General features: G+C 37.9%; 2 protein-coding genes across 4 annotated transcripts; one reads left to right on the top strand and one right to left on the bottom strand.

Annotated features, from left to right (window-relative positions):
• Positions 1-3,267: 3,267 nt before the first annotated feature.
• Positions 3,268-9,358, top strand: LOC131431089 (broad-complex core protein isoforms 1/2/3/4/5-like). 2 transcript variants are annotated; one of them, XM_058596578.1, is made up of 5 exons: positions 3,268-3,905; positions 3,979-4,152; positions 4,304-4,511; positions 4,585-4,731; positions 4,793-9,358. In XM_058596578.1, exons 1-5 carry the CDS (start codon positions 3,690-3,692, stop codon positions 5,464-5,466), a joined length of 1,419 nt encoding a protein of 472 aa, XP_058452561.1. In that variant the 5' UTR covers positions 3,268-3,689; the 3' UTR covers positions 5,467-9,358. The 2 variants fall into 2 exon arrangements, with proteins under 2 accessions (XP_058452561.1, XP_058452572.1); XM_058596589.1 differs by having other exon boundaries at positions 3,270-3,905; positions 4,322-4,511.
• Positions 9,359-11,264: 1,906 nt separating this feature from the next.
• On the bottom strand, positions 11,265-21,411 carry LOC131431078 (RNA-binding protein cabeza-like). 2 transcript variants are annotated; one of them, XM_058596557.1, is made up of 8 exons: positions 21,270-21,411; positions 20,936-21,130; positions 20,764-20,869; positions 20,149-20,186; positions 12,667-12,785; positions 12,315-12,594; positions 11,813-12,242; positions 11,265-11,734 (listed from the first exon to the last, which is right to left on the bottom strand). In XM_058596557.1, the coding sequence occupies exons 1-8, from the start codon at positions 21,277-21,279 to the stop codon at positions 11,695-11,697; spliced, it is 1,218 nt and encodes a 405-aa protein (XP_058452540.1). In that variant the 5' UTR covers positions 21,280-21,411; the 3' UTR covers positions 11,265-11,694. The 2 variants fall into 2 exon arrangements, with proteins under 2 accessions (XP_058452540.1, XP_058452549.1); XM_058596566.1 differs by having other exon boundaries at positions 12,667-12,782.
• Between the last annotated feature and the right edge of the window lie 693 nt (positions 21,412-22,104).

Here is a 22,104-nt window from a genome sequence, read left to right as displayed (position 1 = left end):
ATCAGTTTGGATTCTATCGCCACTGCGAGCAGATGTTTTTTGTGTCGTTTGCAAAGCTAGTTTCGCTTCCGACAAAAGCGATTACGTCACAGTTGTCAGTCATTTGCATTGGTGAAAAAACAATGGGGGAGAGCATTACACAAAATCAGCCGTTCTAATGGCTCTCAAAGTTTTCTAAAGAACTATTAGGATTTCTTGCTCGCAAATCGAAGGGAAATATCCTCAGTTTAGTGCAAATCTAGATTTGATTTTTGCACTTTTCGCTGTGTGAAGTTTTATTTGTTTTTGCGAAAAATGTGGAAAAGGGGAATGCTTGCATAATTCCTACAATTAATCAACTAATTGATATTCGGAAGTGTTTAGGAACATGTCAGTTGTTTTCGTATTCACGACATCCAGTTATGTCTCTGACATTACCCACCCGCCTTTTTTTAGTACATATCTGTATTGCGGTATAGAGGTCAAATATCTGTACAACTTTCGATAAATCGGTATACCTGGCAACGTTGGTTCACGTTTTGCTGGCTTTTCTGCTTTCGATATCTGCCACCAGGGCGCATTCAGTAGGCAATTCTTCCCAAGCTTTTCAGTTGGTCGCTATTAAGGTGGCAGTTCAATTTTACGAAAAAGCTATTTGGTTGCTGAGAGAGCTTTGGTTGGTGAGAGCTTTAGTCGGCGAATTCACTTTAGTCATAAATCAAATAAACATAGATTTCTCACTGTACGGTGACACTAACAGCACCTCTAGTGACAAACGGGTGTACTTTTTTCCATTAGCTACTGTGGTTGTGTTAAATGCGCAGGCAACTTTTTGCATGCATTTTAGGAGCATTTACGCACCCATTCTCCGCCAGACGGCGCTTTTGGTGTCACGGGTTGCTCAATTACATTACTATTACACTGGGAAATCTATGTTTAATTGATTTATGCTTTAGTGTTCACTTCGCCGGTTTTGAGCGTCCATATATTAGCACGACAACATAAAGAATAAAGTCTAAATTTGTATTAAAAACTGACCGTTTTTTATGCGAACACAGACTACACATGCATATAAGCTATAAACTTGTATATTCAGATAAAAAGAGATGAAATTATTAAGATTATCAAATTACACCAAAAAACATGGTCCCGGTAAAGGTAAACGAAGCCTAGAACCAAAACAAACCAGAAAGACAATTCCGCGAAATCATACACGCTCATTCAATATAACTTAAGGTTTGAGTTGCAATTCCGAATTTCATTTCGATACCTCGAGATTCGAAAATGGAAATAAAATTCGAGTCAGTTTTGAAATCTGATTCTTTGCTCAAATCCCCTTTGGCAAGTGCGAATCCTACATGGTTTCGTAGAAATTGTTTGTTATGAAAACGTCCTAGATGAAAACTACCCTGAGTCAGTTTCAGATTTATCAAGCGAAAACGACATACACTGTTTTTTTTCTTCTGAAATGTTCTGTATATTAATTTGTACTGTATTTTCCCATTTAAATGCTCTGTATTTTCTAAATCAAAAAATAAATACAAAATTTTAAGTCCTTAGCCCATCATATATCTCGGATGATTTTTCAAATGGCCGTATGAGTAAGTGACAGCTTCTCTTTGTTTACTTTCTCTTTCGATTATTGTGATATAATTATAAAGGTTCTTTTTGGATTTTACAACTCTATTTGAAAGTTGGAGGTTCCGGATATAATTTCAAAAAGAGTTGAGTGATAAACGTGGAAACCGCTTGGTAGCTAACAGAAGAGAATATAAACAACACGAAACTGTCACTTGCTCTTACGGCATTTTGTAATATCACCGAGATATAATCGATAGATCATCGAATATAAATACATGTAAACAGTAAATGGCGTAACAGTAAATCTTTCTCTTACTTTCATCATTGTCTTTTCATTTTGTATTTTGATCAGAGAGCGTCTCAGCAATGTTGTTAATATTTCTTGATTTAAAATAAAAGAAAAATACCAAAAAACAAAGAAAACAGAAAAATTATTTTTCGAAAAAAAAGAAAAAGAAATTGTGAAGCTCTAAAAATGTGCTGGCATTTTTTCCATTGCAAGAGATGGTAATGCCGATTGATTCGTGTATTTGTGTTCATTTTTTATTGAATAATTAAAATATCTATTTCCAATCATCTGGTAATTATTTTCTTTTGTTTTTATTCAATTGTTTATTTCGCTTCAAACATAAATGTGCTTTTTTCAAAGTAGATGTACTGTATTTTCTTGATTTTCTCTGCAAAATGTACTGTTTTTCATCAAAAAATTATAATCGAAAAAAAAGTTTTCTCTTGCGCCTGGTGCTTAACACAATACTCGAACGATCATCATTCGTCAGAAGTTATTCTTCAAAGTGTATGTTGGCAGATGGTTTATTAGCCGTTATCAGAGAAAATACGTGACATCTCTTCTTGATTCTATTGCATTCAATTGGAGTAAGTGTTGAGATTTCATTTGAGTCCCACTGAGAGATGTTATTATTTCAGCTCTATATTGAAAATAAGAAAATGTGAAAGGACTTTCATCCAGACGCGTACCCAGACTTTAAACAGGGAGACGGGGTGCAAAAGTGAGAGAAGTTAGTGTAGTGATATAATGCATATGGTTACTGTGGGACACAACATAATGAATATCATTGTTGGCAATATGTATGCTTTATGTGAATTCCACTTACCTATTAATGGTATATCACATGTATTTTTCAAATAGTAATCAAATGTTCATCTATTGATTTATTATTAGTATGGCTGGTATTTATTAAATGAAAATGATTTTACGTTTCCTTCATATGACATATATTTGAAATTAGAGTTTTTCTTATTTTTATAATCACAAATATGTAAGTTAAATTGATACTTATAATGACTGGCACACTGTAGCATAGCGTCCGTATGAAAGTAGCATTCCGTTGCCTATATGAAACGAAAAATTCGCTTTTGTCCGACAATTTCCAATCCTGAATTTGCGAGCACTCTTCTCTTCGTTACTCACCGCCATTTTCATTTCGACCAGTTTTCACAGCTTACAATCACGTAATTTATATTTGCTTTACAAATGAAATCTCCTGACGTATTTCACACATAAGGCGTAAGTGCTATACACTTTTGTTTATATTCATACCAACACTGCGTTTTATTCCGTGCATTTTGTTTTTGAGAAGGTACTACAAACATCAGACTTTACTACTTTTTATTTATACGACCCATTATCTTCGACAGTGGCACAATCCGTTTGTGTTAAACGACTCACCTTTGATTGCAACGATATTGTGAACTTCTATTCGGGTTGCCTGACTGATTTAACTCAAATCTTGAGATTTTCTCCGGGAAGTGTATGCCTTGAACGCACTTCTAATGACAGTTGCCATTAGGAGTGCGTTCAATGCAGATTCAGCCCAGAGTTGCTGGCCATTATTGTCATTTTTCACTAAAAATATAATTACATTTTTAATGGTTTCCAATCCTGGATAGAAAAAAATGTTACCTTTCGTGGTTGCATTCGTTTAGTGCCGTGTACCGACAGTCAAACGAGAAGAAAGTACAACAATTTAGTGCAAATAAGCGAAATTTCTTGGCGCAGCAGCGAATTGAAGCAAATTTTCCTACCTACTGCTTCGAGCTTCTTCCAAAACACATTAGTGTTTTTTTTACGGCTTGATACGGCCCTAAGGATCCTGCGGAGGTGAAAAATGTCGACTGGCCTGGTGGACAAATCGTTTGCCAGCAACGACGAGCTGTTCTACCTGAAATGGAACAATTTTCAAAAGAACGTCAGCACCCAGTTTGAAAAACTCCGGGAGGAAGATGATCTTGTTGATATTACGTTTGCATGTGAAGGTAAAAAATTGACCGCACACAAACTGGTGCTGTTTGCTTGCAGTCCCTTTTTCAAGGATTTGCTAAAGGTATGTTCGATGGGAATGCTGTGAAGCAACAACTGCATCGGTTGAATGTTTTGTTGTACTTATTTTTTTTTAGAAAAATCCATCGCCCCATCCGGTGTTCTTCATGAACGATGTCAAATACGATGTGCTGAAGGCAATTTTGGAGTATATGTATTTGGGCGAAGTGCACATCACCAATGAAAATTTGAAGGATTTCATCAAAACAGCCGAAGGGCTCCAGATTCGTGGGCTAAGCAAGGAAAATAATGTGAGTAGAAAGTTTTTAATGATTGATCTGGGCACAGGTGGGTAGATGTAGGAGTTCTAACAGCAAGGTGACGGTAACTAACACAGGGCTAACACTAGACACACAAACAGAAACTTTACTGAATGTTCACTTCCGCTTTCACCGACATTAGGCTTTGTCCAACACACAGGGTGACATTGTGATGCCAACATCGAACCAGATTCCGCTGCGAAAGGATGATAAGCAGGATGTCGAGAATGTGCACCTGCTGGATGAGTTTTGTCGCAAACGTCCCGAACCGGCCGATCTCAATCATGCTTTGATTAAGCGTGTGAAAACAGTTGACTCTCACGTATCGGCAGTCGGTGGACAAGACAACGGTAGGTCGACTAGGGATGGGGTTTTTTATGGCAATGGGTTTGATCGTTCTGTTCTGTTGGTTTTCAATTCTAGCTAATGTGGAACCCAAAGTCGAAATGGTCGAATACTTGGATGCCGATGGAGCAAATCATCCGTCACCGACGTACTGCAGTATGGACAACTTTACTGAAAAAAGTGGTTCTCGGAATAATTTAGCCCATATGAGTCAACTGAATGCAGGTTTGAATTTACTTATGTGGTAATGTTATACTTGTATTTAACTGATTGATAAAATTTTCAGCTGGATTCACACAAACCACGACTCAAGCTAGTAGTTCGGGGCATCAGCAACAACAGCAACAGCAGCAATCACAGCAACAACAACATGTGCAACAGCATGAGTACAAATCGGAAGAAGACAGCAGCTGGATGGATAAATCATTGGACAACATTTCAGTGAACTCCGAGCAGCAAAGTGGTAAATACAAAACTGGAAAGTCCAGCGGAAGTCGATCAAGTCGTTCTAATGACGACAAAACTAACTGCTTGACCCCGCGATGCTGTCCGGTATGTTCTCGCCTCTACTCTAACGTGTCCAATTTGAGACAACACATGCGCTTGATCCACAACCCGACTGCTGTCTGTTGCCCGATCTGCCAGAAACACTTCAACTCTGAACTTTACCTGAAGCGACACTACTCCTCTATCCATTCGATCAATCCGAACAGCCAGGGTGAGGGAGATCTAGTAGATCAGAAGCCCCCATCGGCACAACTGACCACTCAACAGCAACAACCTCCGCAACAGCAACAACAACAACAGACCCCACAGCAAACTCAACAACAGCAACAGCAGCAACAACAGCAGCAGCAGCAAGCATCAGCACAACAAGCGGCTGCCCCGCCAGCTACCAACACCTGGAACCCATATCATCATCATGACACTACGCAGCTTGTGAATCCCTTCATTAAATAATCACTGGTAGTAACCGGTAGCAGTCGGTCACAGCTACAATTGCAATCACCACAACAACAACAACAACAACAACTGCAACAGCAACAGCATCTTTCCCAGTTGGTCACTATTTGTTCGATTGGTGTCCGACCTTGTAGCAGTTGGTCGGAAAATTAGTTCGGTTGTCGTTAGTCCACTTCGTTATCCCTTCGTTTTAGAATTGTTTGTTCAGTTTTCATCATTTTCTGTCTTCGAGGGCATTCTGCTGTGGTGAAAAAACTCTCTATGGCTGTTGTGATAATAGCGGACGAAAGTTCGCTTGAAAAAACATTCTTCGAAACTGATTCACAGTTATTAGCAGTGTGCAAAATGATACAGATGCTACGGATGTTACACTAACTGATATCTGAATCCTACGGTTCTCCCAGCACACGATAAGTCCGCCGCCTGAATTGAATAAACTTTGCCGGATAGGCATGTTGACCCACTGACAAATCTGGCTAGATTTTGTTAAGTACTGAAATAGTATTGGCAGTATTGTGTTATTCCCATACCGGCCATGCTCTGAAAATTCATCTTACCTCAATTTTTCTGCTTTGCTTCATTTGATTTTCTTCATAGTTGCTTTTTTTTTGTTACAAGATATTTCGGAAAGAATTCTGAAATATGTGTTCCTCTGTATGGGATTTGCTATCATATGTACAATTTTTAGTAGTAGTTTGGTAGATATAAAAAAGCGAATCGAAAGGTGAAGATGATCACGTTTTGGGCAGATTGCACATTCTATCATTCTACTTTTTAGTGTGAAAGTAGTGCAATCGCCTTTCATATGAAAAATGAAACTATTTTTGATAAGAATACGGAAAGTTGTAAACGAACAAAATATCTGCCATGTTGCTAAAATAACATCGTTTATAACCGCTTTGCGAATTTTTCTGTCGAATTACCGTTAACAGAATGAAAAAAAAATGATAACTTGTTACTATGGATCGTAGCGGTAGGTGGAATTAATTTTATTGATTCATGACATAGGTTTACTGTGATCTAAATTCAAACTGTTGATAGCTTGCTATGATTCAGTTTCGGTATCTCAACAATCATGATGCCGACCGTCTAGGAAGCTTGGCACCAGTGGACATTTTCCGTCACAGTCGAGTTTCCGTTATCAAAGCTGTGCCGCCATATCTGAGCCGTCGTTGATCGATACTCCCATTGGTAATCACCGACAAATGATTATGCCATCAGGCGCAGATTGCAGAACAGAACCTTGTAGGCAGTAATATGGAATGCCATCGTCTCGATGTTTTTTTTGCGTAGGACTACGTTCATTCAAAATTCGGAGAGTAAAACAGGTGTCGATCGTCTACTGCTGGACCAACTTCAAACAGATTTACGAGATGATTTCATCTACTGATGGGAAATATTCGTCCCTATTCTGTATTTCGATCGAATCGGATTACCAAGCTTCGGTTTCAGTGGAGAGAACCAAATATTCTAGATAACAAGTGGTCAAAACTTTAATCAATCATCTAATTTCCCTGTTTTTCGCGACTTTCCATAACAGAGAAGACAATTTCGCATACAGTTTACTTTACATTTCGCATAGCATGTAGAGTAAATTGATACGTGCAAAAAGATCTGTAATTCTTGATACAATGAGATTAAAAAGCCAATTAATGATTGCTTTGGATTACTTCAATTCATACTTTAAAGTTGCATAGTGAAAACGGACAAAGAATCGGTGCATTTTTATCCATTTTGCCTTGACAGTATTTTTACGGATGGTCGAAATTCTGGGTAAATTAACTTGTTCAATCAATCTTGTAGGCAGCCATTACCAGCTTTGCCTGTAAGCTTGCGGATGAAGGGCAATCCACGCTTCTTGGTGTGTCTAGGATGAGACGAACGAAACCTGTATTTTAGACCACAACTGCAAATCGCTTGCCAAATCAGGGCGTTGTCGGCAAACACGAATTTGAATGTTCCCGGCACATCCCTACGTAGGTTCGCGAGGTGAGCCTAATTTTGACTGGAAAGCTGCTTAAAATCGAGTTTTACGTATGCTTTGACATCGAGCAAGCAGCTCTTGTGTTTCGTCAGAACACGGTCGTATAACAATATTGCACACTTTTTGGCCACGACATTCTGGTTCATGTGCCGGTTGGAATATTTACTGGTTATGTATGACTTGTATCCTTGTGCCTTCTGGCCTCAACTTGGATCGATAGATCGGGATTGGCTTTAATGCATCTCAACACCTTGCTACGCAGCAGACCCATCCAATTTCTGGTTCCAGTTTTGCCTCTTTCTCATATAGAAAGGCTATGCAAACACTGTGAAACCCCTTTGACCTTCGAATTTGACCTTCGGTTCCGGAATTACAGGATGGTGAGTGAAGAAACTGCCAATTCCAAAATTTGCCTTCTTTGAAGAATATGTAAAGATGATCTATTTTTTCTCAAAAAATAGAGTAATTCTTCTAGTTTAGTTTTGAAGACCACACAAACTTACGGTTCTCGGAATTCGGTTCCGGAAGTACCGAAAATTGTGGCCAAAAACTTCAAAACAGGACTCACACTTTTCTCCAAGATGGCGCAACCGATTTTGACGAAAAAATTCTTTTTAAAATTTAGTTTCAACGTTGTTGAACTGAAAATTGAGTCAGTTTCGAACCTGGTTTTTATATCAGGTTTGCTCAAACACTCGTTTCTAAGTGCGAAATCAAAACAGTTTCGTGAAAAGTGTTTGATGAAACTACCCTGGATCAGTTTCAGTTTTCTCAAGCGAAAACGACATTACAAAGCTCGGTACAAACGCATCAATTGTCGTTGGTAGACGTCTTCAGTGATGCTTTCACGGTGTGGCAGTAGCTCATAAAACACAACACCCAGCCTAGTCTCACCATTTTGAATAACAATTCGATGCAAGAAACCTTTTCTTTTGTGCCATTGGAATAGTGAAAAAATGCGAAGAAACAGCGTTCGGCGTCCCCTTGCTTTAATTCATACGGCACCCGATTGTCTACCTTTCGGATCATTTCCACTGCTTGTCTTAAGGGAAGTTTTTTATCATAATTTTATACCCGGAAGCTACCACTTTTTTTTGTGAAAATGATTTTACTTTTTATTCACAAATCCAAGCAACAAAAAGTGACCATCTGAAGAGTACATATAAGAACCCCCATATCCTCCGCAAAAGATAAACCCAGTGAGCCAGACAGGCTACCGAAGTGCAGTGTAGTAGTGTGAGGTTGTTCCTTTCCCCTTAATTATTCAAATGATGTGTAATTTTGTACAAACATTCAAGCTAATACTAATACTATAAAAAATAACTACGCAGGTGTTAAGCGCGTTGTAGTTTCCTAAATGCAATCGTCCAGAGCAAAACCCACGAGACGGTTAATAACTAAACAATTATCTAATATGGGACTTAGACTAATTAACTCTTTTCCGCTTCGGATTGGCATACTATACAAAATTAATCTTACAGTGAAAATCAAATGTTTATAGTGCAACTTAAAATGTACTTAGAATTAGTGAACGCAGTGCAAGTGAAGAAGAAATTGTTCCCCAAGTTGTGCCCCAGCTCGCCGAAGACATGTACAAAACGTTAGGGCATTTTGTTTCTTTTTAAGCTAGATTCTGAAGGCGTTGGAAACCACTATTCGTTTAATGACAAATTAGTTTACGCGGTCAGTTTAAACCAGATTGTAAGGTATGTAAGATTATCAATTGAAAGGATTACTAAGATACAGATATATAGATTGACTTGCAAGATGAAAGCAAGTGTATAGAGTTTAAGGATATAGAAATCTGATGCTGCTGCAGCTCGCGAGTCGTAGCAGCATTGACACTATTTGCATGTAAATACAATTTTCAAAGTGGCATGATCGAAGCAGTAAATAATAAAGTGAATTCACATAAACCACTGCTCGCAAACCAGCATCAGTTCGCTCCGAAATGGCAGACCCTCAATCACCTGCTCTACTCTATTCTTGCCACACCTTTGGGTTCTGGTTTAACTTCAATCCAATCCAATCATTTGCTTTTTGAATTGCGAGCAATCGCCTTCAACCAGCAACCAAAAACAAAAACAAACCTTTCACATGGTGTAAAGCCTCATTTGGATTGGACTCCGGAATTGAATTTTGGAACTATAGTTGGGTACCACATCGGTGTATTCAGCCTTTTCATCTCCTCCAACGATCGCTTCGAGTAGTAGGCCAACGCCAGATTCGGGCAGAACACCGCCTTTTCGACCTTATAGTATTTCTTGGTGAACGACGCAACTTCCGGCAGGCATTTCGTACTAAAAATTTACTCGTTCACGGCCAGAGCGGTACGAAAGAAGAGCGGCTTCGCCAGGTACTTTTTCACAGTTTAGTTGGTTGAACTTCCGGACCAAGCAGCGATATTACCACTTTTCCCTCGGCCTTTCTCTTCAGCATTCTTTCGCTTAGGGTCTTCGACCGTCCGGGCTTTCTTTCGATGCTATAATAGTACCAAGATGTACACACCGGAACGGGCGTATCCAGCGTACACGATGTCTGTTTTCGACGCTGCGGGATGTCGTTTTTGATCGGAAATGCACTGCTTCTGCCATCACGTTTAAAGTTCGACTGATAGAGCTGTCAAATTTTGTCTACTGATTCATGGATTACTATGATTGATACTGCAGTTTGGTAGTTTCGTCAGTTCAGGTAAAGGTAGACTAATGAAAAATTGACCATTTCGGTAGTAACATGTGATTAGGGCATATCGCGGTTTACATAAAAAAAAAGTTCCCGAGTTTTGTTTATGCATGCAAATAGCATTCCAAATACTCATTTCGTATACAAAGCAAATCGCGTTTCGAGGTCACTGTTCCAATGAAATGTTTGCATCAAATGGATTCAAATATAACATAAAGACGTTCGGTTCCGTGCAAATGGATAGCAATCGACGCGTATTTAGTTTATGTTTTTCAATTTTGTATATACGATTAGCATTTTTTTATCTTACCAAGTTTGCGTCCAATGCCCCATTGCTTACCAATCGTATTCAGACATTCAGCCTTCGGAAAAAGCCAATTACACTCTTGGAACATACGACCCTACTTTGTATTTCGATCGAATGTAAAATTTTGCATTCTGCATCTCGAACGAATTCGAGTTTTCCATACAAACGTATTTTTCGATAGAATTACAGGATCGTTTGTCTGTCATGAACTACTAACAAAAAACAGCCTCCACGCCGAACAAACTGTCTTACGGACTTATCGAAGCTCCTATAACTTCTGGTACCATGTTTGGCAATAACCCGTATTCTGGCCCATATTACCATTCTCGCTTCCACTTTCACATTCACTTCACTTACATGTCACTTGATTTCACCTATTACCAGTATCACGCATAGTGAAGTAATCACTTTAGTGAAAAATATCATTTTTTCCAACAAAATTTTTGTGATTTGATGTTCGTAATGAAAACAAGCTCATCTGAGTAATTACTTTTTTCTCTGAAGCGACTTTCGTGATAAAGACCTACATTCACTTCACTTGGTTTTCATCGTGTAGTGACACCGGTAATAAGTACCTCTGATTTGTTCGAACGAATGTAAAAATTTGCATTCTGTAATTCGATCGAGCTTTTGTATGGAAAACTCGAACTTGTTCGGGCAACAGAGGATGCAAAATTTCGTTTTCGATCGTAACAATCCGATTCGAACGAAATATAGAATCGGGGTGAATATCAGTTAACCGAAATGCACCAACTAAAGTTTAGTGTGAAAACAAATTGATTTTTAAAAAATTCGAATGGAGTAAAAAATAAACCCACTGAGTACTATTTATTTGGCTGGATTCTTTATTTGCAATTAACATTCCGTTTACAAGCCGTTCTGCACATTATTTTTTGCATAAACAGGTCCTAAATTTAGTCTAATGCTGATTGTAATGTGAAAGGTACATTACAGAACTTACGAGCTAAATGTTCTACACTAAGTTTATGTACCGCAGCTGGTTTCAGTAGTTTCATCCAGGCGATGAAGAATGCTTCCCACTGCTGAAAGGAGAACCGTCGTCGTCAAGTGTTTTTTTTTTCTGTTGGTAGATTTTTAATCCTTACAGCACATAATAATGCAAAGCGTTTGAATAAAAACTCAATCCTTCTTGGGTTATATGAATAATGTCAGTGATGATGGGGACAGACGATAGTTAAGAAAGTTTCTTCAATAAAATGAGCTGGTAATCATTGCAGTGCCACTCGGTGACTTAATATGGTCGCGATCGCTGATCTCCGCGGTTCCTATCGCTGTAATTGAAAAATTAAGTTTTTTTTTATATTATCTAATCTAAGACACTTTTCGAAAAATTGGATCAATATTCTTACCCGCCTCGCATAATGCCACCTCCTCCACCACCACCACCACCACCTCCTCGGGAGCCACCTCGACCGCCAAAACCACCGCGATCACCGCCACCACCACCGTTGCGGGAACCACCTCCACCAAAACCGCCACGACTACCACCACGACTTCCGAAGCCGCCGCCACCACCACCACCGCCGCCACCAGCGCTGTCGCCTTTAGGTGCTTTGCATCGATTGCATTCGTTACGCCAGGCAAAGTTCTTATTGCTGCACTCTCCACAGGCCCAATCTCCTTCTCGCTCTTGACCACTACCTCCACCGCCACCACCACCACCACCACCACCTCCGCCGCTGCTGAAGCGACTGCCACCGCCTCCTGAGCTCCCACGGGAACCTCCGCGATCACCACCGTCACGATCACCGTAACCGCCACGATCGCCACCTCCTCCGCCTATAAATGACAAAGGGAACGATTCAAAAAAAATATTATGCTGACAAAACCATCTATCCGGTTAAAACTCACGACTTCCGCCAAAACCGCCTTTGTTGAAACCGCCGCCGCCACCGCCACCACCACCACCACCACCGCCGCCGCGATTTCCACCTCTAGACTGCCAGTTATTGAAGCGAGTAGCCAACGACACCTTAATGATTGATCCATTGAAATCCTTACTATCGAACCAACTGATCGCGGACAAAGCAGCGTTCGAGTCCTCGTACGTGACCGTTGCTTCACCCTTCATGCGACCCGTTTCCTTATCTTTGTACATCCAAATTTTCGGCTTCATGGTGCGTTTGTCCTTCTGCAAGGATAGAGTGATAGATAAAATGATAAAATGTATGATAATGATGATTGCGCGTGCATTCTAACCTACCTTAATGACCCCGATCGCGCCGAAAAATTCCGCGATTTCCGACTCGGACGTTTCCGGTGTCATGCCCTGGATGAAAATGGTGTCCTCCTGAGTGACCATTTCACCCTCTCCGGCTCCTGCTATCATATTTCATTGGTTGTTTAAGGGTTTTTAGGAATGGAGAAAGAACAACAGTGACAACGAAAAAACACTTGCATTAGTGATGGTGACACTGGAATTGTCGTTTTGGTTTTTTTTTGTTTGATGACTTAAAGTATACTCTAAAATTTGACCGATTTCAACTCTATACTCTTTAACGGTTGTAACACTACTCTTGATGTGAAACGCGTTAACGCTTAACTCTTTCAAAAACAAACTCTTCATCGTTACACTTCTTTTTGTTACTCTAATAATAATGATCCCTTTCTTTGGTTACGCATGTGTCGATACTTTTGTTGGACTCTGGTAGTTGGTGGTTTCGGTGATATCAAACTCTTTTAATTTGTTGCAAGCAAAATTGTCTAATTTTTTTTTAACTGGAAATGCCGGTTAATTCCCCCCATTCTCTCTCCCTTTGTTGGATTTGCGTCCGTAACACTCGAAACATCGTCACCGTCAGTATTTCATAGATTTCCACTCGATCATTGATTGAGAATACCAATCACTAAGCGCAAGTGTGCTTCCCTGCGGAGTAGTACTGACCCAAACTATAATTTGAACAAGTAACCATAAATTGGAAACTGAATCTACTAATCAAAAGCAGCGAGGTCATGGCTGGCTTTATGTGAATACTAATAAAACTCACACGATTGCTTCTGTACTGATTCCTTCTTTGGGATCGGTTTGTTGATCTTAAAAAGGATCAATTTGTTTCATATTTCCTGTGTTGAACAACGTCGAGCGTATTGTCCTGTGGAATATCGACGAATAATTCCGTTTTTGTATGGAGTAAAACCTGCAGTCCCGTAAAACGTTTACGCGTTTTAGTTATATGACAACCGAAACTCGACACTCTATTTTGTGGTGCGACATGTTTACATTTTTGGTACATCCAGTCAAATGACGTCGAATTAAATGAAGGTACGCAAACGAATTTTGTACGAACGTCAGAAAAATTCGAATTCATCGGTACGCGATCTTGTCAAGGAACTAAAAATACGAAACGAAAAATACCGTGTTCGGTGTTTGCAAATCATTCGACCAGCGCGCTTGAAAGTGCAGCAAATCGAACACCAGATCTCGACGTTGATTGCATGTGTAAGATTAAACAAGAGTATCGCATTACTTTATTTAAAAAAAAAACAAATTAAAAACCCGTTGTTTTGTTTGAAAAACCGCATACAAAAGTTCTTATAAAAACCGCTTAAAATGAGACTTGGGTGAAGTGTTGAGAAAAAATCAAATATTCGGACGAACTCACTGAAGTACTGATTTTACGCAAACGCAATTCTCACCGAAACTGATCTGACATGGCAAACAAACAGTTATGAAATTATTCACTAGCGAGCATTCTCCTTGATGATATTTGAGAAAAAAGTTCACACATTGAATATATCTGATGTGATTATCGAACAGAAGATTTTTGGGAATGAATTTTCATAACCGTTGCCTCTCACACTTTTGCTGAATACGTTGATGAGTGAATTCACTGATGGTGATGTATTCGAAAGCTATTTAGCAGTACCGTGGTGGTGGAGTAATATCATCAAAAAATATCGTTTGGAAAATAAAAAATTAAAAAAAAAAACAAAAAGCATGTTATGCAGCTGATTAACAAAATATTACCTAATTTAGCTTGAATATTAGAAGCGCAAGTTATCGTAACGCTAATCCGAAAACTGATCCCTGCTGTGCGCTCGAGGTATGCAAAACCCTGCGCTCCTGTTACTTCTATAAATCAAATTCATATTAAAAAGCGTCTTATTGGGTTTAATCTAAATAGTTCAGTGTAACCAATCAGTTAGAATTAAAACAGTCTTTCGTAGCTATAATCACTATTTGGAGTGTGGAAGAAAAAGTACTGCTGTTCATATTGACTACCCTACGTGCATCGAATATATCTCAGTTATTATTTCTCAGTCGTGATTCAGTTGCAAATTTATTCAGTAGATATTTTTATTGATGAAAATAGAATGACAATGTAGATTAATTTTGTAAAAACGAAGTAGGAAGTTTTTTGTCGTGAATACGACTTACTTTACTATGGGGTGCCTTTTCAAAATTAGCCATATGGAAGAATGGGCAGAACTTAATCGTGAATATCTCGACTTGTATTAACGGTAGCAACATAATTCTTTCACCATTTCATCAAAAATATGATCAGGAATTTAGGATGATATTTTGAACAGTGTGAGATAACTACAAAAAAACTAAAATATTAAGTTTTCTCCAACTTTGAAAACAAAGCGGAAAACTCTTTACTTTTGCTTGGCTTTTTCGTGCAAGGACGACGATTTTGAGGTAGTCAGGCACATATCTTTAACTGACTGCGTATAAAGGGGGAACCGTGGTCGAAATTCGATCATTTCTTCTTGTGCGTTGGATGCAAGCAGACGTCGTGGGACCAGCAGCTTCGGAGAGTGCACCTTCTGCGTGTTAAAAACCTCAAACGTTCAGGTCGCAACTCTCATTTGGACTTCAGTCGTCAGGTGGAGCAGTCGTCAATGAAAGCAGACCTTTTGCGTGGTATAAAGCCTCAAACGCTTAGGTCGTGCTTTAATTTGGACTAGTTCTTGAACTCAGTTCTAGTTCCTTATTCTAGAATTCTTCTATTAGGTTCTGTTTAGAACCATAATAATACTCTCGAATATTTTTGCGAAATTTTGCTTTACTCTATACAACCCATTTGATGGTCGTGGCGAAAAATCGTCTTCAACTTTCAGAGCTTAGTTCCGGAATATGGGTTTAGAATTCAGAGCCTGTATGCTGAACTGGATTCTGGAAAAAGATTCCGGAACTGATTTCAGTTTCGAAATTGTAGTTCTAGAACTAAAATCCAACCGAATACTGAGTCTGTTCTAAGTTCTGAATTTTGTTCTTGAACTCAGGTCCAGTTCCTAATTCTAGGATTCTTCAAATAGGTTCTTTTTATCGTGAATGCGATTTCCTTAACTATGAGGCGCTTTTTTCAAAATTAGCCATATGGAAAAATAAGCAGAACTTAATCGTGAATATCTCGACATGTATTAAAGGCAGCAACATAATTCTTTCACTATTTCATCAAAAATATGATCAGGAAGTTAGGATAATATTTTGAGCAGTGTGAGTTAACCACAAACAAATCAAAAATTAAGTTTTCTGAAAATTTTAAAACAACGCGGAAAACTCTTTATTTTTGCTTGGCTTTTTCGCGCAAGAAATCGTTGTAGTCAGGCACATTTCTTCACACAATCGATCAACTATCAATTCGAATTCGAAAGTGTAAAGAAATCGTGTCAGTTTTATTCGTATTCACGACATCCAGTTATGTCTCTGGCATTACACCCCCGTACTTTTTTTTTTGTAACAAGGTCTACTTATCTAGCAAAGTTTCACTCAATTTATTCGTCTGCAAAACTAAAGAAATGTTTTGTTGATGTCAAATGTCTTAGAAATGCATGAAACGTCCAGATCTGGTGTAAAACAAAACAAAAAAAAAACGGAAAATTTTGACCGCATGGAAAATATCATCGAGTTTCGAAAATTCGCATAAAAACTGAAATTTATTCGTCTGCAAAACTAAAGAAATGTTTTGTTGATGTCAAATGTCTTAGAAATGCATGAAACGTCCAGATCTGGTGTAAAACAATACAAAAAAAACGGAAAATTTTGACCGCATGGAAAATATCATCGAGTTTCGAAAATTCGCATAAAAACTGAAAAAACTGATGCAAGATGCCTTAGAAATGCGGGAATTGTCAAGATAATGGATAAAAATCATCAAGTCCCAAAGTAGATTTTTCGAATTAACGCCAAACCTCAACGATTCTCGCATTTCCAAAACTTTTGATATAGAAAACAAATTATACCATTGAAAACTCGCTTAAAAATCGCATTATTCACGCAAAAATCTGAAATCGAAAATCTACGTCCGTGGCCTAAAAAATTATTTTGGGACTAAAAAATTGTCTAGCCCCTAAAACTAAGGATTCCTGCATTTCTCATACAAAAAGTATAAAAAAACAGTAAAATGCGATAAAGTATACCTCAGAGGCAAGATTCAAAACTCGCCATCCATTCCAATCCGTTGAAACTGCTCTGCCAATTGTACTACTCTGGAGATGTGATAAAATATATCTCGAGAAGCAATCTGATTGTACAGAGCAAAATTAGAGATGACCCTTGTTTTATTAGTCCCAACGTGTACATGGAACTCTATTAAGGCTCTACACTAGGTTCTTTTTTTACGCGGATTTCCGAAGTAGGCGGTTTTCTTGTTTTAACTTAGAAATGCCGGAAACTTCGAGATCTGGTGTTATCCCGAAATTTTTTTCAAGTCGACTCTTTGACACTTAGAAAATTTTTGATTTTTTTCAAATGTTCAGATTACACAAGATCTGGACGTTTCATGCATTTCTAAGATAGTCGGAATCAAAAAAAATCCATTTTCCAAAGTTACGCGATCTTAAATTCCCTAAGTTGTTTTTTACAACAATATTTTTTAAGTTTTGAGGTACGTATATCCCGCGTAAAAAGAGACCTCAGTGTACTTACAAGCTTAGGAAACCAGTCATTGTTGAAAAATGCAGAAAAACAGTTTTATCCGTAACTGCTAAATGAATTTTCAGAAAAAAAACCAGGGCTGACATTATGCATCTCGAATCGAGTTGCTCGAAACGATTATTTTTGAAGTCGATTCGACTGAACTGAGGCATTACGTATCGCTTTCGACCTCGTGATCGAGATCCTAACAATGTGGTACTAGATTTCGACTGACGCTGCTCGAACTGTCATAACCAGAGATGCCATTTATACAGATTTATCTGTATTATACAGATTTTTACATGCGCATACAGATTTAATACAGAGTACAAATTTTTTACAGATTTCTTAAATTTAATACAGATTTCACCAAAAGTATTAAGGAAAAAATTAAACTATCTATTAGTATTTGAGCTATCTATTAGTATTTGATTGCAATGACGAGATAAACGTTTAGGAATCAACGTACAAATCACTTTTTAAAATATATATTTTTTGTGCAGATATTTAATGAAGAACACTGAAATCCATTTATATTAAAATTTGTAACGAAATTGAACTTAAAAGTTAGACAAGTGTTGGCTTAATGAAACATTATTGCCAGACTGACAGTTGTATTACCTGACTCGACGTTGCATATTGGGTTTTGGAAATCCATCTCAACTTATGAAGTGAACATTTTCAAATTAGACAAGTATATGGCACCATAATTCAATTGTTGTTGATAGGAAAAAACTATAAAATTTCGTCGATGAATATAATATAAGATATGAAATTTAATCTACCACTCTATAACCATAATCTATTGGAATAATACCTTTTAACATAATTGTATTGTAGAAATTTCATTTTATTAGCGAATACAGATAAATACAGATATTTTATACAAATCAATACAGATTTTCTATGAAAATATCTGGCATCTCTGGTCGTAACATACATAGGTAAACAAACCCATATACATTGCAATCATGAAAAAAATTAAACTGAATTATTGTTCGAGTATTTTCGATTACATTTATTCAGTTCAAGTACTGAAAAGAAGCAAACTGTTTGTAATACTGCGGTTTTAAGTTGCCGCACGAAATTAACATGAACACATGTTTGAAATTTAAATCAAGAAGCAGATTCGTTTCCACTCCATTTGAAAACGTAAAGAATTTTTTCAAGCGTGTTCTTGTACACAATTTATCGATGAACTTTTGAAATTATAATAAAAAAAATTCTGTATTTTTCATGTATTGTTTCAAGTCTAATACAATTTACGTCATCCATATGTGTAGTTTTAATCAAAGGCTTTTAGGTTTTGCAGCTTTATTTGTAGTATTTTATCATATTTATTAGGAGATATTGCTTTAGTTAATATACCAGGAGTAACCCATTCTTTGTAGTCTTCATAATCTATTTAGGTACTATTGAAGAGTTAGATATATGGGTAAAAACATTATTTGCTCATTGTTATCGAGCGAATAAGCTTTTTCCTACAATCTGTTTGAGCGACGTTTTCATTCCACAGGATTCAGAAATTTTATTACAAACTACAGTTACTGGGCATAGGTTAGTCTCGATTTACTTTTGTTATTTTAAGTAAACACCACGCAGCTTTCAATTAATATGCTTTCGAAACAGTTCGACTTGTACATAATATGCCAAACACACAAAATATATATAACGATATACAAAACAATGCATTAAAATAAAGATGTTTATGAAAATCTAAGATGTTATCGATAACTACCTAAATAAAAAAGAAACGTATTCGAAAATTCATAGTCGATAGTAATAAGGCTTTCGACCATTTCTTATCGAGTTCAGTCGTTTACGAGCTCGATTGTTTTGGTTCCATAATGCCAAAACTTCTCGATAATCTAATACTTCTTCGAGTGAAGTCGAACGAAGCTCGATGATCGACTTCGAATCGAGAACCGTAATACGAAACGTGGTCGATTCGATAAAATTTCAGTCGAATCGAGATACATAATGCCACCCCAGTTCATTTAGAAAAATGTATCAATAGTCATCTCATTAGTAGACGCCACATTATTCTCCTTACTACTCGACTTTCATTTAACGAATTGTGACAAAATCGGACCCTAACCGCGCTCTAACTAATAGTTTTCTAATATAGGAGCCGTTACCCTACCCTCTTGAAATTCCGTTCCACAACAGTGAAGCAAAATGCTTTTTTTCGGTTTTTGTAACAATAACCGTTTTCCTAAGTTTGTAAATTACCCATTCAATACATCCCAAGAGTAGCTCAATTTGGCAGAGCAGTTTACCACCGATTGTAGTACCAGAAAACTTGAACCGAACATTCGGATTGTAGCAGTCGATGCAAATCGCTGATCGAAAGTCAAACCGGATTTCCAAATTAGACAATTTTGCATAGAAAAAAAATACGTTCAAAAACCACATCGTTGCTTGTTGTTACTGTTCAATATACCACTCTATCAAGCATTCGCTACTGTGGTAAAACTGCAGAAAACATGTTTTTATTTTCGACAAAATTTTCTACCGGAGAAAAACCTTGAAATTTCTCACAGAAGCGAATGCTTGTTTCTCGATTCGTTTACACCCTAATGATAAAAAAAAATCCATCGACACGATATACGACTCTTTTGAACACAACCAATCAGACCCAGATCCGAAACCTTAAAAACGTATCACAATTTACGATTCTATAGCTAACCAAACGCTCAAATTAAAAAAAAACTTCTTCACTCTTTTTTCTTTGCATTACGTTTACGTATAGAAATAGGAAAAATAGGTAAGTATACAGTGAAAAAAAAATTATTTTTCACCGAACAGTCGATCGGTGTTTACCTTTGCTATTATAACCACTCTTGTTGCCGGCGCCACTGCTATAACACATGAAACCAAACCATTTTGTTACACATTTGCATTTGTTTGTTTTGAAGGTAGTAATTTGGTATTGATGATGATTGATTGGAGGACGAATATAGATATCAATTGCAAACATTTTTTTTTTTCGTTATACTTCGGCAATCGCCGCAGTCGTCTACTGAAGGAAAGCCAAAAACAAATGGACGCGGAATTCGGCTTCACACGAAAAGGATGAAAGGATGCGGGAAGATCTCTGCACTCCGGAAATCAACTAGCAATAGATGTCATAAATTACCTGCTTGATAGAATATGGTTTAAAGTAAAATGATTGCTAGTTGACTGCCAGTATTTAGTCTAACCAAATGAAACGATTCAAAAAATCAGGTCAATCAAACCTCGCGAGAAAGTAACAAAAGTGCATCGAGAAAACATCGCTCCCATTTTAAATACACAGGAAGTTGAACGACGCGTGTAGGAACAGGATATCATGGAAAAAGAAAAGGACGGGACTGCCAGCGGAATGCAATTTCAAATGTCACTCGGTAAACGTACTGGTGTGCAATTTTAGGACTATACAGGGGAATCGATTCTCACCTGTAGCCTCCGGATTGATTACCACCTCCACGGGCTCCGCCCTGCTGGCCTCCACCACCAGCACGGTTTCCACCGCCACCACCATCGCGGCTGTTTGATTTGTAATCTGCAGTTTCAAAAAACAAATATCAATTCAAATCTATATTAAAAACTAACATTTTGCGACACTAACCATTTTGACCCCCATAGCCTCCGGCGCTCTGACCGCCGTAGGAACCGGCACCGCCACCGTAGCCACCGCCGCCGCCACCACCACCACCACCGCCAGCCGGAGGTGGTTGATTGAAATTAGCTTGTGGCATCGAGGGCGGAGGAACAGAAAATTGCATTTGGCCACCGAAATCCTGCTGTCCGTAAGAGGAATACTCTGCAGGACGAGAATAAAAATCGATGTTGCAGTCGTATCGTTTTCTTACGCTTTGCTTTTTTTCAAGATGGAGGATGAAGCCGTCCGTAGGACATAGGAAATGTTTCTAGTGCCGCAAAGCCAGATAAAAATAACTTACGATCAGCCATTTTCACGTGTTTCCTGCGATGACTGAATAAAAATGCACTGTTTGAGTTAAATTTTACTAAACACAAACACTTTTTAAGTTGTTTTTCCGCAAAATTTAGATCTAAAAATTAACACGCGTCTTCCTCGAAACGAAGAAAAACGCGGAATGAAAGGAAAATGAACACAGTGCGTTTAGTCCGATCGATGAATTCACTGGAAGTTGAAGTACTAGATTACGGTATGCCTACACTGATAAAAATTTGCACGATCGATTCATATGTAAACAGCACTTCAATTTAATATGCTTTTTCAAATTAATACATAACCAAAGCGATTTGTTTCAAGATTTCGTGTGCAAATCCACTAAGATGAGAGATTAGATTATTTTTCATCTAACTTTGATGTTTTTTTCCTTTGCTATTGAATCGTGAATTGTGATGTGTTTTGCTATTGAATCGAACTTAATTTTCTAGTGAGAATGAGTACACACTTAAATTTTACATAAGATTAACTGTTTGCTCAGTGAAACGTTCACTGAATATTCGGCAATCCAATAAAACAAAAAATGAAAAAAATAAATTGCCGCATCATCAGTAATTAAAAATCTAGTCAATTAATTTTGTTTGTATTTTCTCAACATTCATTTTATTAACACTTAAAGGAGGCTTACAAATTTGTTGCCAGTAGTGCTTAAAGCCTACCTGAAAACATGTAGCATAAATAAAAAGCGGCGTTTCCAGATGCGGCCACCTTGAGTCGAGCTGGATAAAAAAGTCATTTTATTAACACTTAAAGGAGGCTTACAAATTTGTTGCCAGTAGTGCTTAAAGCCTACCTGAAAATAT

Source organism: Malaya genurostris, chromosome 1, assembly GCF_030247185.1.
Source record: "Malaya genurostris strain Urasoe2022 chromosome 1, Malgen_1.1, whole genome shotgun sequence".
Lineage (NCBI taxonomy): Eukaryota > Metazoa > Arthropoda > Insecta > Diptera > Culicidae > Malaya > Malaya genurostris.
Note: the sequence above shows the minus strand (reverse complement) of the source record. Positions and strands in the feature narration are given on the sequence as shown.

Bases quoted from the DNA above. Each gene is read 5' to 3' on its own strand.
- LOC131431078 (XM_058596557.1), bottom strand. The intron at 20,870-20,935 runs GTTAGTGTCGCA...TTGAAACTGCAG, and splicing joins AGGCTATGGGGGTCAAAATG to ATTACAAATCAAACAGCCGC. The intron at 11,735-11,812 runs GTAAGAATATTG...TTTCAATTACAG, and splicing joins GGTGGCATTATGCGAGGCGG to CGATAGGAACCGCGGAGATC.
- LOC131431089 (XM_058596578.1), top strand. From the start codon at position 3,690: ATGTCGACTGGCCTGGTGGACAAATCGTTTGCCAGCAACGACGAGCTG. The intron at 3,906-3,978 runs GTATGTTCGATG...ATTTTTTTTTAG, and splicing joins TTTTCAAGGATTTGCTAAAG to AAAAATCCATCGCCCCATCC. The intron at 4,512-4,584 runs GTAGGTCGACTA...TTTCAATTCTAG, and splicing joins AGTCGGTGGACAAGACAACG to CTAATGTGGAACCCAAAGTC.